Source organism: Aquarana catesbeiana, linkage group LG10, assembly GCF_042186555.1.
Source record: "Aquarana catesbeiana isolate 2022-GZ linkage group LG10, ASM4218655v1, whole genome shotgun sequence".
Taxonomy (NCBI): domain Eukaryota; kingdom Metazoa; phylum Chordata; class Amphibia; order Anura; family Ranidae; genus Aquarana; species Aquarana catesbeiana.
In genome coordinates, this window is record NC_133333.1 from 117055230 (window position 1) to 117070487 (window position 15258).

The following is a 15258-nucleotide window of genomic DNA, read 5'->3' on the forward strand; positions in this document are numbered from 1 at the left end:
CTTCACCCTCCCCTTTGGCTTTGCTGCTGCCTGTGTCTTAACAATTTTATTTTTTTTGCTATGTAACTGAGCTTGTGCCACAGTATGGGGGGTTTCGCCCACCATTAGGGGGCGCCCTTTTCTGTCTTTTTTATTTTTATTTTTTTAAATTGTTACTTGCATTTTACTCCTGCAGGTACAATACCCAGTAGGTGATGATTTAGAGCTGTGTCATCCAATAAAAGTAGAGAAAAAGATTTCATGACTTGGTTTGGTTGTATCTCTGCTTTTGTTTGGGATAATTTGACTGGAGAACATCTACTGTTTTTGCTGTTTAGATATCAAGGGCTTCCACAAACTGGTCATAATTTGCTGGGAGACAGTTTTATTTTACAAGCCTACTGCCTTGGTGTTAGACATTACCCCAACTGACTGCTCACAATTTCAATTTGACACCTTTTATTATTTTTAAATTACTAAACTATTCATTTTTCTGGTGTGGCTTCACTCCCCTTTTTCATACCGTGTGGGCAATTGTCACATATTACTATAATTCTTTGCTATTAAATTTGATTTAGATGGCTTGTAATTTGCCCCAAAACTTAAAGCACTTTGGAATATAATATGTTGGTGCTATAAAAATTGAGGTAAAATAAGTTTGAGTTACTTGCATGTATGTTCTGTTATTAGAAACTCATATATAAAAAAAAAAATGACTTTAATGTCACTTTAAATATCATTTAAACCTTTAAAAAGACTACATGCAACTCACCAGTCCTTGATGTTGAGCCTGCATTGTTTTTCTGCGTGTGTGTGTTTTTTTTGTTTTTTGTGATTTTTATTTTTTATATTTTTTAACATATTTTCCCTTTTATTTTTACCTGCAAATAACATACTTCCTGTCCCTGGGTGATTATGCACAGTCCACTGTATCTATGGTTGTGCTATGCTGCCCTTCTGAACTACATGTCTACCTTGTTTCATCTCCATTACATGGGGATGGGGGATTGGTAGTTTACAGAAGATAGCTTTGAAGTAAGATAAAAGTGACAGGGGCAGGATCAGCGTGTATTTTCTGTACTAAAAATCTTAGCCTGAAAAATTAAAACTAATGCAGCTACCATGTCAAAGTATTGGTAAGCTGTAATACATTACATTTTTGTTTTTGGGTTTACATATACTTTAATAATCATAAGCCTTCTGTGGCAAGTGAAGCAAGTGCAGAACCTGATTTTTCCAATATGGTTTGGTTTACAGATACTGTTGTCAGGTCTCCAACAAAAGTAGAAGTGTCTGAGAACAAACCAGTGGTGTTGCCTCACACCTACTCTTCTGGCTCCTTTCCAGGTGGAAATGGTAACATATTGACTATTTGTGATAAAATGTTTAGCTTCCTAGAACTAGCCTTCTAATGGGAAATAATGGGATAGTTAAAAGTAAACAACAGAACTGGTAGTGTATAATGCACCAAACTGGTCAAAGCTGAAGACCAGAACACAGGAAAATATGTATTATAAAACTCTAAACTTATGCTTACCTATTCCCTAGAAAAGCAATATGTAGCGTTGTGGATTTAATTACTATGTTCTTCACCTATAGTGCATTAAAGAAGTTCTTGTTTTAAAACCACGTTTGCCCTTTGCATGGCAAGTAGAAGCACTAACCTAACTGAGAACAAGGGTGACATGAACATGGATAGTATCCAGAGTCCAGGGGAATATACCAAATGAAAACACAAACACCACATACCCACCTTAGAACTACCATAAGATTTGTTCCACCTCCATCCATGTTCATTGCGTAGATCTAGGTAAGTCCTAGGATGTTTATCTGGTGTCTGTGCCCTTTGCATTTGTGAAGTCTAGGTTGCTAGATGGACAAAACAACTGTTTTATCTGATTATATTTTAATGCATACAGGATAGACCACTTGAAATTTTAAGGCCTCATACACACGAACGATTTAAAAAACGGGCTGTAAAGCTAGTACCGACTGTGACAGACCTAGCCGGGAGAGAGACTTTTGGAGGGGACTGAATGCTAGCCTCTTGCTGATCGATCGTGGGCCCTGGCATTTGGGGGAATGGTGCTCTTTGTGAGCTGTATGCCTGAGGACCCTTGAGGTGGTGTTACTTTGGATTCAGGTCCATATCCCCCGAGAGACACAGACTCTGGGGACCCTGGATTTGCCATATTAGAAATGGTGGCTGATTCATAATGCTGGGACAAATACTGTTAGAAGATGCTGATGTCAATTCCAGCCACCTGTCTGTCTGTTGCCTGCTAGAATGTGTTTATTGTAAATAAGTCTAGTATGGGATCTAAGAGTCATTAGATCCCCATTGTTGTTTGTGTTAATTAACTCTGCTATTGTGTGAAGAAGAGTTCTGTGTTGATTTGTGATAATGTTGATTGTGTTTTCTGAGCTACAAGACGGCCAGTCTGGCCTAAAGGTCATGACTGAGTCATCTAGGCTGTCTAAAGGGATTAGTTAATTAGCCCATGTTAATTAGGTTTCTGGTCACAGGTGTATGTTCAGAGTAATATGAGCAGGAGGTATGCACCTCCTCTTTTACTGTATAAAAGAGCCTGTATTCCTTTCAATAAAAGAGATTCCTGTTTGAACTTACATACAGCCTGCCTGGTGTTTGCTCTGAGCTATCACAACTGGATTCGAATGGCACATAGCTGTAGTTTGAATCCCGGAGCATCAGATGACTGAACCATCAGACGTTGCGATCTGCAATCTGATTCAGTAGCCGCAGAGGAGTGTCGGGAGAGCGGAACCGAGCAAGCAGGGGCTCGTTACACCGACGCCGGGAAAAAAACAGCGTTAAAAATGCAATTTTATCTGCGTTTTGCATTGGCGTCAATGCACGTTTAGCTGCACTAACATTCAGCCGCGTTTCTCTGCCTCTATTCAAAATCAGTGGTTCCCTATGGGAGCCCATTGATTTGAATAGAAGTCGTACCAGAAGTCGGATCAGGATGCAACTTGTGTGCTGAGAATCTCGAAGGGGAACCCTGCCAAAATGCAAAAAAAAAATTAGCGTGAAGTTCCCCCCCAACACGACACGATACCAGACCCTTTGGTCTGGTATGGATCTTAAGGGAAACTCCCACCCAAAAAATGGCGTGGGAATCCCCCAAGATCTATACCAGACCCTTATCCGAGCATGCAGATCATGAAAGGTGGGACGAGCGAGCGCCCCCCCCCCCCTCCTGGACCATACCAAGCCACATGCCCTCAACATGGGGGGTGGGTGCTTTGGGGCAGGGAGGGCCTGAGTCCCCCACCCCAAAGCACTTGTCCCCATGTTGATGGGGACAAGGGTCTCTTCCCGACAACCCTTGCCGTTGGTTGTTGGGGTCTGCGGGCGGGGGGGCTTATCGGAATCTGGGAGCCCCTTTAATAAGGGAGCCCCCAGATCCCGGCCCCCCACCCTATGTGAATGAGTATGGGGTACATTGTACCCCTACCCATTCACCTGGAAATAAAGTATCAAAAATAAAACACACTACACAGGTTTTTAACGTATTTTATTAAGGCAGCTCCAGCTCTTCCCCCTGCCCCAAAGCACCCGCCCTCCATGTTGAGGGCATGTGGCTTGGTATGGTATGACCTGCCGGGCTGCGTGCTCGGATAAGAGTCTGATATAGATCTTGGGGAGGGGGACCCCACGCGATTTATTTTTGGGCGGGGGGTTCCCCTTAAGATCCATACCAGACCACGAAGGGACTGGTAACGTCTTGGGGGGAACCTCACGCAAATTTAAAAAAAAAACTTTGGCAGGTTCCCCTTCAAGATTCTCAGCACACAAGTCGCACCACAAGTCAGATCATCTTGATCCGACTTCTGGTGCGACTTCTATTCAAATCAATGGGCTCCCATAGGGACGCCGGACAAGGCTTACCGCTGTGTATACAGCGGTAAGCCTCGTTAAACCGCGTTTAACACTTTTTACGAACGTCTGGCGTTTTTACAGCTCTATCGCCGGAGCCTCAGAACGCGCTGGTCCTGGTTTTTTTTTCTTTTGGAGCTTAAAAACGCCAATGCATGTTACAGCTTAAAAATGCCATGGTATGTATGAGGCCATTGAATAATATGGAGTGGCGTTTTTAAGCTGTAAAAAAAGCTCAAAAACGCTGCTGTAAAAACATCCGTGTGTATGAGGCCTAAAGCTGAACTTCAGGATTCCAGATAGAAATATTTTAGAGAAATCACCCCCTTGTAACATACAGTATATTTGGAGTTTACATTTGAGTAAGTCATTGGATGACTTAGTGACATAAAAAGCAGAATGTTGGTGACCAGCATTGCAACATATAACACTGCACAGGTCACTAGATTCACAAGCATACAGCTTATAATTTGTTATAGATGTTACTGCAGTACTTTTCTTAAATACCAGAACCAACAGACCAGCTAAGAAACAGAACCATTGATTTTATGTTAAGTAATCCTATATATTTGTAGCTAGGTCATAAATGTTATGCTACCTATAAAAAGGCTGAATGTATTATTGGCCAACAGATGGCTTCACGCAGTTGCTAGATGGATCTCCAATCTCCATCAAATTGGATCCAGTGGCAGAAACTGCAATTAGACAATTGACTGAGCCAACAAACAAGCCAGCCAAGAGGACTCCCACCAAACGTAGCACTTTAATTATTTCGGGGGTGTCGAAGGTAAATATTAGCTCTTCTCTTCAATCTTTGTATACTTATTTTTACAAATGAAGCTAGACTGGTTAGTATTTAGATGTTTTCAGATAAAATTAGACGGAGTGGCTAGTAACCGAATTGTTTTAGTGCTTTATACAGTGGTAAGGAAAAACATGAGAACCCTGGGCCGGATTTCCCATTAGGCACTGTAGGCATGTGGAGGTGCTAGGGTGGGCTGTGCCCCCCTCCAGATTTCAGTTGTGATCCCCCCCCCCCCCCCCCCCCAGGTCATCCCGTCATGAACATTGTACCTACGCCCGTTGTAAGTCCAGACAGGAGAATTGTCAGCAAGAGGAGCGCTGGGAAGAGGTGTGGGCTTTCTGTGCTCTCCCCGCTTCTGTCAGTGGATCTATCCTCCATACAGCGGATTACACAGGATCCTCCTTAGATCGCATGGTACACGGCTTCATTACCCACCCCCTACCCACATTTCTGGGAGATGAGCAGTCCCTAGAGGAGGTAGAAAAAAAACACAGAACACCTGGAGTGCTGCGAGTCTAGGGGTCAAGTAGAGTGCTCTGATGAGGAGTAATCAGATAAGTGGATCAGACCCAGTGCAGCCAACACAGCATGGAAAGAGATGCGACAGTCAAAGAAAAAACAAAGAGTGCAGCACTCTAAAGGAATGATCAAATAACTTCCAACGTAGCACTGTATGCATAAACCGTGCTGTTTATTCCATAAAGTTAAAAAATGGTTGAACAGTCAAAGTTTAAAATAAATGGTAGTGAATGTTACCAGTGGCCTCAGAGTGGATAAGGGGGAAACATTCATCCGGGAGGCTTGCTTGGAGATGGTTTGAACATCAATCACCATCCAAGGAAATGGAGGGGAGAAAATTCAGTTCCCAGAGGGGGGAGCGTACTGGCTGCTGGCAAAACCTGCTAGCTCCAGGTGGATGCCACGGCTGGATGGTGGTCAGCAGGATGGATAGTAAGGCAACCTGTGTGATGTAAATGGCCCCAGAGGGAACAACCAAGCCAAGCAGGGTCGATATTCTCAGCGCGCCTATGTGCCTTCTGTGTCGTCACTGTTGTGCCGGAGATGAAGGGAAAAGGTGTCCTGAAGTCAGTTGTGTAAGCGTCCACTGTTCTGTTGCCATGACTTGCATGTTTCGCCCGCATGCGATTTGTCAAAGTCACGGCCAGGAGAGCAACAGAAGCTAGATATGGTGAGAGAGAACTCATTACAAGCCTGAGGATAATTGTCACCTCACTGCTCAGTCTAAAAGGGGTAGGCTCTAAAAAGCTCCATATGAGTGGTTCAATTCATAACCATCAGAATAGACAAAAAGGGCATAAATTAGCAACTATCTATTGTAAGACCAACTGTTGTGGAGCAATAAAAGCGATTTGTCATATATATATTAAAATTCCTGTGCAAAAACAAAAATAATATGATAAAGGGAAAAATAAATACCCATGACCATACACAAATTAATGCATGTAATAGCACAGTGCACAGCACAGTGGTGTAGTAGTTAGCACTTTCACCCAGCAGCAAAAAGGGGCTGCTGGTTTGAATCCCGACCACGACACTATACGCCTGGAGTTTGCATGTTCTCCCTGTGCCTGCGTGGGTCTCCTCCGGTTTCCTCCCACACTCTAAAGACATGCTGGTAGGTCAATTTGACCCCATCCAAATTGGCTCCAGCATTTATGAATGTGTGTCAGGGACCCTAGGCTGCAAGCTCCCTGAGGGCAGGGACCGACGTCAGTGCACATGCAAAGCGCCGTGCAAATTGACAGCGCCACATAAGCACCCGACATAAATAAATATGTCTAATATATAAGACTATCAATATAAAAATTAGAGGTCGACCGATATATCGGCCGGCCGATATATCGGCCGATATTTGGCTTTTTTTACTTAATCGGCATCGGCCGATTGTGCTGATAAAAAAAGCCGATTCAGCGGGACTTGCAAATGACTTCTGTAATAGAAGTCAATTGCAAGTTTTCTGAAGTTTTCTTCTCTCCTCCTCTGGGCAGCCTGCCAAGTCTGATAAGAAGATACATTGTATCTCTTTCAGGTTCTTTTATCAATAGACTGAACTCCTTGGAGAAGTTTTCAGTTTAACCATTTAAAGACTAAATCTTTTCTGACACTTGTTGCTTACAAGTAAAAATCCTGTATTTTGTGCTATAAAATCACTTAGAACCCCCAAACATTATATATATTTTTTTTTAGCAGAGACCCTAGGGAATAAAATAGCGGTTGTTGCAATATTTTATGTCACACGGTATTTGCGCAGCGGTCTTTCAAACGCAATTTTTTTAAAAAAAAATACACTAATGAAATTTAAAAAAAAAGCAGTAAAGTTAGCCCATTTTTTTTCATCCAAAAGTTTTGATTACCTGTTTTTGTGTATTTAATATTTAAGATATAGTTATTTTTTTGTAATCTAAATTATACATACAAGTGAACTGATTGAAGGTTTGTTTTGTTTAATAAATGTTTAAATATAAAAAATTTTCTGTATCACTTATTACTTAAGGCTGCTTTCACACTGGTGCGGGCATGCGTTGACGATAAAACGCTGTTAATTTTAGCGGCGCTTTACCGTCATTTTAGTGGTGCTATTCTGCTGCTAGCGGGGCACTTATAACCCAGCTAGCGGCCGAAGAAGGGGTTAAATGCGCCCCTGAAGCGCTGCTGCCGAAACGCTGTGCAGGCGCTTCGGCAGCGGTGCGCATTCATTTCAATGGGCGGGAGTGGTGGAGGAGCGGTATACACCACTCCAAAGATGCTGCTTGCAGGACTTTTTTATAACGTCCTGCCAGCGCATCACCTCAGTGTGAAAGCACTCGGGCTTTCACGCTGAGACTGCAGGGGAGCCGTTTTACAGGCGCTATTTTTAGCCCAAAAGCGCCTGAAAAACGCCCCAGTGTGAAAGATGTTAGATTTTATGAGATGAAGGGAAAAAAAAAAAAAAAAAAAAAAATCGGCCTAATATATCGGCCCAAAAAAAATCGGCATCATATATCGGCCATCGGCCACCGCGATTTCTAAATATCGGCTTTGGCATCGGCCAGAGAAAAACCCATATCGGTCGACCTCTAATAAAAATATCCAAAAATGTTATCAGAGGAACTTACAATAAAATGTACGCAGGGTGGGCGAATTTAAATAAGGGTATTAATCTCAAGTTCTTCATTTAAGCCACTTATGATGGGGCGAAAGCGACCCCATCAAAAAATTCCTAAATTTTCTCTCCTGCAAAAGGAGAGAAAATCTCTCATTGGCTGTGAGTGTGCCCATCGGAATAGCCTCGATGGCAAAAACCTCAAGGCATTTTAATATCCTTTTTATGTTTTTTAAAAAAATTATGTGGGACGCTATGTTTATATGAGAACATGCAACTCCAGGCAGATGGTGTCTTGGTCGGGATTCGAACCAGTGGCCCCTTTTTGCTGCTTTTTGCATAGGAACCGTTGTTTTTGATTTGATCTTGTTGTTTGTTTTCTTTTAATATTTTTGACAATGGCTTTTATTGCTCCACAACAGTTGGTCTTACAATAGATAATTGCTAATTTATGGCCTTTTTTGTCTATTCTGATGTTTATGAATTGTACCACTCATATGGAGCTTTTTAGAGCCTACCTGTAAGTGGACGCTTACACAACTGACTTCAGGACCCCTTTCCCCTTCATCTCCGGCACAGCAGTGACATCACAGAAGGCGCATAGGCACGCTGAGAATATCGACCCTGCTCCGCTTGGTTGTTCCCTCTGGGGCTGTGTACATCACACAGGTTGCTTTCAGAATTCATTTACGCGCTTCAGAATTCACTACCAATAGGTTCCTGAGATGTAAATCCGGCCCTGTGTAAACCCCTTAGAATTAACTGATTTTTCTGTAGTCATTTGCTATACAATGTGATCTGATCCTCATCGAAGTCACAACAAAAGACAAACGCGATTTCATGGGTCAGATAGTAAATGCACCAACTAGACACAAAGTGTTACTAGACCTACTGATAACCAACAATATAGACCTGATCACAGATGTGGAAATATGGGGCAATTTAGGAAACGGCGATCACAGGTCAATTCGTTTCAATATAAATCACACAAATAGGAAACATAAGGGGAATACAAAGACACTGAATTTCAAAAGAGCCAACTTCCCTGAACTACAATCCTTGCTAGAAGATAATAAATGGGATCAAATCTTAGAAACAAAGAACACGGAGGAAAAATGGAGGAGGGAAAATGGGTATGCTTTAACCACTTCAGCCCTGGAAGAATTTACCCCCCTGGATCCTGATCGGGCCATTTTTTGCAATACGGCACTACAATGCGTTAACTGACAATTGCGCGGTCGTGCGACGCTGTACCCAAACAAAATTTACGTCTTTTTCCCACACATAGAGCTTTCTTTTGGTGGTATTTGATCACCTCTGCAGTTTTTATTTTTTGCGCTATAAACAAAAAATAGTGACAATTTTTTTAAAAAAAAGCAATATTTTTTTACGTTTTTTGCTATAATAAATATCCCCAAAAGATATATAAAAAAACACATTTCTTCATCAGTTTAGGCCAATATGTATTCTTCTACATATTTTTGTTAAAAAGAATTTGCAATAAGCTTATATTGATTGGTTTGCGCAAAAGTTATAGCGTCTACAAAATAGGGGATAGATTTATGGCATTTTTGTTATTATTTTTTTTTTTTTTTACTAGTAATAGCGACAATCTGCGATAAATATCTGCAGTAAATGTCACTGGAAGAGAAGGGGTTAACACTAGGGGGCGATCAAGGAGTTAAATGTGTGTCCTATGGAGTGATTCTAACTGTGAGGGGATGGGACTGCCTGGGGGAGGAGACCGATTGTTGTTCCTAAGCAGTAGGAACAGCAGATCGCTCTCCTCACCCCTGACAGAACGGAGATCTGTTTGTTTACATTGGCAGATCTTTGTTCTCTCCCTTCTCACGAGCAGTCGCGGATAGCGACGGCCATGCGTACGGCTCCTACGTCATGCAGCGGGCGCCCTATACTCCTTAAAGCACCCGCCGTACAGCTACGTCGATTCGTGCAGGAGTGCCATTCTGCCACCATAAATCGACGGCGGGCGGTTGGCAAGCGGTTAAGTGCATATTAACCAAGGGTATTAGCCAGTGCATCCCAATGAGAAATAAATTTAAAAGAGATAATAAAAGTCCTGGGTGGCTTAACTCCAATGTAAGAATGCATATAAAAGCAAAGGAGAAGGCCTTCAAAAAATACAAGGCTGGGAGATCATCACCAGCATTCCAACTTTACAAAGAATGTAACAAGAAATGTAAGGGTGCAATCAGAGCGGCTAAGATAAAACATGAAAGGCACATAGCGGAGGAGAGTAAAAAAAAATCCCAAGAAATTCTTTAAGTACATAAATAGTAAGAAAGGGAGGTCAGAATATTTTGGTCCCATAAAGAATGATGAAGGGAATCTGGTTACAAAGGATGGAGAGATGGCGAAGGTATTGAATTTATTATTCTCAGTCTTCCCAAGGGAATTGGGGGGGCTTCACTAACCAAAACTGCAATGTTTATCCTCATGACACATCACAGGAGGCACCCTCATAGCTAACAGAGGACAGAATTAAACGTAACATTAATAAGTCACCGGGACCAGATGGCTTGCACCCGAGGGTCCTTAAGGAACTCGGTCAAGTAATTGCCAGACGTAGTGTATCTGGATTTTGCAAAAGCATTTGATACAGTTCCCCATAAACGTTTACTGTACAAAGTAAGGTCTGTTGGCATGGATCATAGGGTGAGTACATGGATTGAAAACTGGCTACAAGGATGAGTTCAGAGGGTAGTGATAAACGGGGAGCCCTCTGAATGGTCCGGGGTGAAAATTGGGATCCCCCAGGGTTCTGTGCTGGGACCAATAATTAACTAATTTAATTTTTTCATAAACGACCTGGAGGATGGGACAAACGGCTCAATCGCTGTATTTGCGGACCATACTAAGCTAAGCAGGGCAATAACTTCTCCGCAGGATGTGGAAATCCTGCAAGAAGATCTGAACAAATTAATGGGGTGGGCAACTACATGGCAAATGATGTTTAATGTAGCAAAATGTAATATAATGCACTTGGGTGGCAAAAATACGAATGTAATCTATACACTGGGGGGAGAACCTCTGGGGGAATCTAGGATGGAAAAGGACCTGGGGGTCCTAGTAGATGAAAGGCTCAGCAATGGCATGAAATGCCAAGCTGCTGCTAACAAAGCAAATAGAATATTGGCATGCATTAAAAAGGGGATTAATTACAGAGATAAAACGATAATTCTCCCACTCTACAAGACTCTGGTCCGGCCGCACCTGGAGTATGCTGTCCAGTTCTGGGCACCAGTCCTCAGGAAGGATGTGCTGGAACTGGAGAGAGTCCAAAGAAGGGCAACAAAATGAATAAAGGAAATGGAGGACATTAGTTATGAAGAAAGGTTATGAGCACTGAACTTATTCTCTCTCGAGAAGAGACGCTTGAGAGGGGATATGATTTCAATGTACAAATACCACACTGGTTTTCCGCGGAAGGGGATTTAATAAGACATGCAGCCATTCACTAAAATTAGAAGAAAAGTGGTTTAACCTTAACCACTTCAACCCTGGAAGAATTTACCCCCTTCCTGACCAGAGCACTTTTTTTGCGATACGGCATTGCATCGCTTTAACTGACAGTGCGCGGTTGTGCGACGTTGCACCAAAACAAAATTGACGTCCTTTTTTTCCCACAAATGGAGCCTTCTTTTGGTGGTATTTGAAAAAAAGCAATATTTTTTACATTTTGCTATAATAAATTCCCCCCAAAAATATATTAAAAAAATGTCTCTCAGATTAGGCCGATATGTATTCTTCTACATATTTTTGGTAAAAAAATCGCAATAAGCGTATATTGATTGGTTTGCGCAAAAGTTATTGCGTCTACAAAATAGGGGATAGATTTATGGCATTTTTATTTTGTTTTTTTTTTTTTTATTAGTAATGGCGGCGATCTGCGATTTTTATCTTGACTGCGACATTACGGCGGACACATCGGACACACTTGACACTATTTTGGGACCATTGTCATTTATACAGCTATCAGTGCTATAAAAATGCACTGATTACTGTATAAATTACACTGTCAGGGAAGGGGATAAACACTGGGGGGCAATCAAGGGGTTAAGTGTGTCCTAGGGAGTAATTTTAACTGTGAGGGAGATGGGCTACTACTCACATGACAGCAATCACTGCTCCCGATGACACCATGTTTACATGTCACTTGTTTACATAGGCATCTCCCCATTCTGCCGCTCTGTGACACGATCACAGGACACCAGCGGACATAGTCCGTGGGACCCGCGGGAATGCCCACAATGTCGCGTTTTAAAGGAGATGTACAGGTACACCCATTTGCGCAGCCGTGCCATTGTAGTCGGCAAGCGGTTAAACTGCGTAGAGGGTTCTTTACGGTAAGAGCTGTAAGGATGTGGAATTCTCTTCCACAGGCAGCTTCCAGGTTTTTTTGTCAAAGCTTAACTGAACAAGCTGAAGTTAGAAGCTGATTGGCTACAGCTGCACCCGATTCTGCACTCTCCAGTTTTATTAAATCAACCCGAATGTGCTATAAAATAACACTCACACAATTCTAATTTCTCATGTCTTTATTGAGCACACCCATAAAACATTCCCAGTTCTAGAGGAAAAAAAGTAAGTGAACCCATAGCCTAATTACTTCAATAAAGGCTAACTGCAGTCAGTAGTTTGCACACCTGGACTCCTATTATTGAAATAAGTTTTTGGAGGTGTGGTTTAGAGCTACTTTGATAAAAGACACTCAATCATTTTAAGATTGCTGTTTATAAGAAGTATCAGCTGATATGAACCATGCCTCACAAAAAGGAGCTCTCTGAAGATCAATAGTAGTTGACCTGCATAAGGCTGGAAAGAGATACAAAGCAATCTTAGTGTTTAGGCATCCATCAGTAGGGATGAGCCGAACACCCCCCCTGTTCGGTTCACACCAGAACATGCGAACAGGAAAAAAGTTCGTTCGAGCGCGCAAACACCGTTAAAGTCTATGATACACGAACATGAATAATCAAAAGTGCAAATTTTAAAGGCTTATATGCAAGTTATTGTCATAAAAAGTGTTTGGGGATCTGGGTCCTGCCCCAGGGGACATGGATCAATGCAAAAAAAGTTTTAAAAATGGCCGTTTTTTCAGGAGCAGTGATTTTAATAATGCTTAAAGTCAAACAATAAAAGTGTAATATCCCTTTAAATTTCGTAGCTGGGGGGTGTCTATAGTATGCCTGTAAAGGGGCGCATGTTTCCCGTGTTTAGAACAGTCTGACAGCAAAATGACATTTCAAAGGAAAAAACCCATTTAAAACTACTCGCGGCTATTGCATTGCCGACAATACACATAGAAGTTCATTGATAAAAACGGCATGGGAATTCCCCACAGGGGAACCCCGAACCAACATTAAAAAAAAAAAAAAAAAAATGACGTGGGAGTCCCCCTAAATTCCATACCAGGCCCTTCAGGTCTGGTATGGATATTAAGGGGAACCCCGGCCAAAATTTTTAAAAAAAAATGACGTGGGGTTCCCCCTAAATTCCATACCAGACCCTTCAGGTTTGGTATGGATTTTAAGGGGAACCCCGCAGCAAAAAAAAAAAAAACTGCGTGCGGTCCCCCAAAAATCCATACCAGACCCTTATCCGAGCACGAAACCTGGCAGGCCGCAGGAAAAGAGGGGGGGGACGAGAGTGCGGCCCCCCCTCCTGAAACGTACCAGGCCACATGCCCTCAACATTGGGAGGGTGCTTTGGGGTAGCCCCCCAAAACACCTTGTCCCCATGTTGATGAGGACAAGGGCCTCATCCCCACAACCCTGGCCAGTGGTTGTGGGGGTCTGCGGGCGGGGGGCTTATCGGAATCTGGAAGCCCCCTTTAACAAGGGGACCCCCAGATCCCGGCCCCCCCCCCTGTGTGAAATGGTAAGGGGGCACTTACCCCTACCATTTCACTAAAAAACTGTCAAAAATGTTAAAAATGACAAGAGACAGTTTTTGACAATTCCTTTATTTAAATGCTTCGTCTCCTGGTTCTTCCTCCGGCGTTCTTCGTTTTCTTCTCTTCTTCCTTCTTCTCTTCTTCATTTTCTTCTCCGGGCCGCTCCGCATCCATGCTGGCATGGAGGGAGGCTCCCGCTGTGTGACGGCGTCTCCTCGTCTGACGGTTCTTAAATAACGGGGGGGGGGGGGCACCTGGTGACCCCGCCCCCCTTTGGCGCACGGTGACTTGACGGGACTTCCCTGTGACGTCACGGGGAATGCCACAGGGAAGTCACACAGCGGGAGCCTCCCTCCATGCCAGCATTGAAGCAGAGCGGCCCGGAGAAGAAAATGAAGAAGGAAGAAGAGAAGAAAACGAAGAGAAGAGCGGGAGCCTCCCCCCATGCCATGGGTGCGGAGCGGCCCAAGGAGAAGAAGATAGAAGACGCCGCGGAGGAGATGCTGGACGAGAACGCCGGAGGAAGAACCAGAAGAAGATGAAGGAAGATAGAAGAAAGAGGAAGCATTTAAATAAAGGAATTGTCAAAAACTGTCTCTTGTCATTTTTAACATTTTTGACAGTTTTTTAGTGAAATGGTAGGGGTAAGTACCCCCTTACCATTTCACACAGGGGGGGGCGGGATCTGGGGGTCCCCTTGTTAAAGGGGGCTTCCATATTCCGATAAGCCCCCCCGCCCGCAGACCCCCACAACCACCGGCGAGGGTTGTGGGGATGAGGCCCTTGTCCTCATCAACATGGGGACAAGGTGTTTTGGGGGGCTACCCCAAAGCACCCTCCCAATGTTGAGGGCATGTGGCCTGGTACGGTTCAGGAGGGGGGGGCCGCACTCTCGTCCCCCCCTCTTTTCCTACGGCCTGCCAGGTTGCGTGCTCGGATAAGGGTCTGGTATGGTTCCCCTTAAAATCCATACCAGACCTGAAGGGCCTGGTATGGAATTTAGGGGGACTCCCACGTCATTTTTTTTTTTTTTTAATTTTGGTTCGGGGTTCCCCTGTGGGGAATTCCCATGCCGTTTTTATCAATGAACTTCTATGTGTATTGTCGGCAATGCAATAGCCGCGAGTAGGTTTTAAATGGGTTTTTTCCTTCGAAATGTCGTTTTGCTGTCAGACTGTTCTAAACACAGGAAACATGCGCCCCTTTACAGGCATACTATAGACACCGCCCAGCTACGAAATTTAAAGGAATATTGCACTTTTATTGTTTGACTTTAAGCATTATTAAAATCACTGCTCCTGAAAAAACGGCCATTTTTAAAACTTTTCTTTGCATTGATCCATGTCCCCTGGGGCAGGACCCGGGTCCCCAAACACTTTTTATGACAATAACTTGCATATAAGCCTTTAAAATTAGCACTTTTGATTTCTCCCATAGACTTTTAAAGGGTGTTCCGCGGCATTCGAATTTGCCGCGAACACCCCAAATTGTTCGCTGTTCGGCGAACTTGCGAACAGCCAATCATGTTCGACTCGAACTCGAAGCTCATCCCT

General features: G+C 43.3%; 1 protein-coding gene across 4 annotated transcripts in view; it reads left to right on the forward strand.

The window, feature by feature from the left end:
• Window positions 1-15258, forward strand: part of C2CD2L (C2CD2 like) — a 68274-nt gene that overhangs the window by 46270 nt on the left and 6746 nt on the right. For 3 of the 4 annotated variants that reach the window (XM_073602523.1, XM_073602525.1, XM_073602526.1), the window contains exons 11-12: window positions 1237-1335; window positions 4513-4667. In XM_073602523.1, coding sequence (XP_073458624.1) covers window positions 1237-1335; window positions 4513-4667 — 254 coding nt within the window. The remainder of the gene's footprint in view (window positions 1-1236; window positions 1336-4512; window positions 4668-15258) is intronic. The other variant, XM_073602524.1, reaches the window with a different exon arrangement.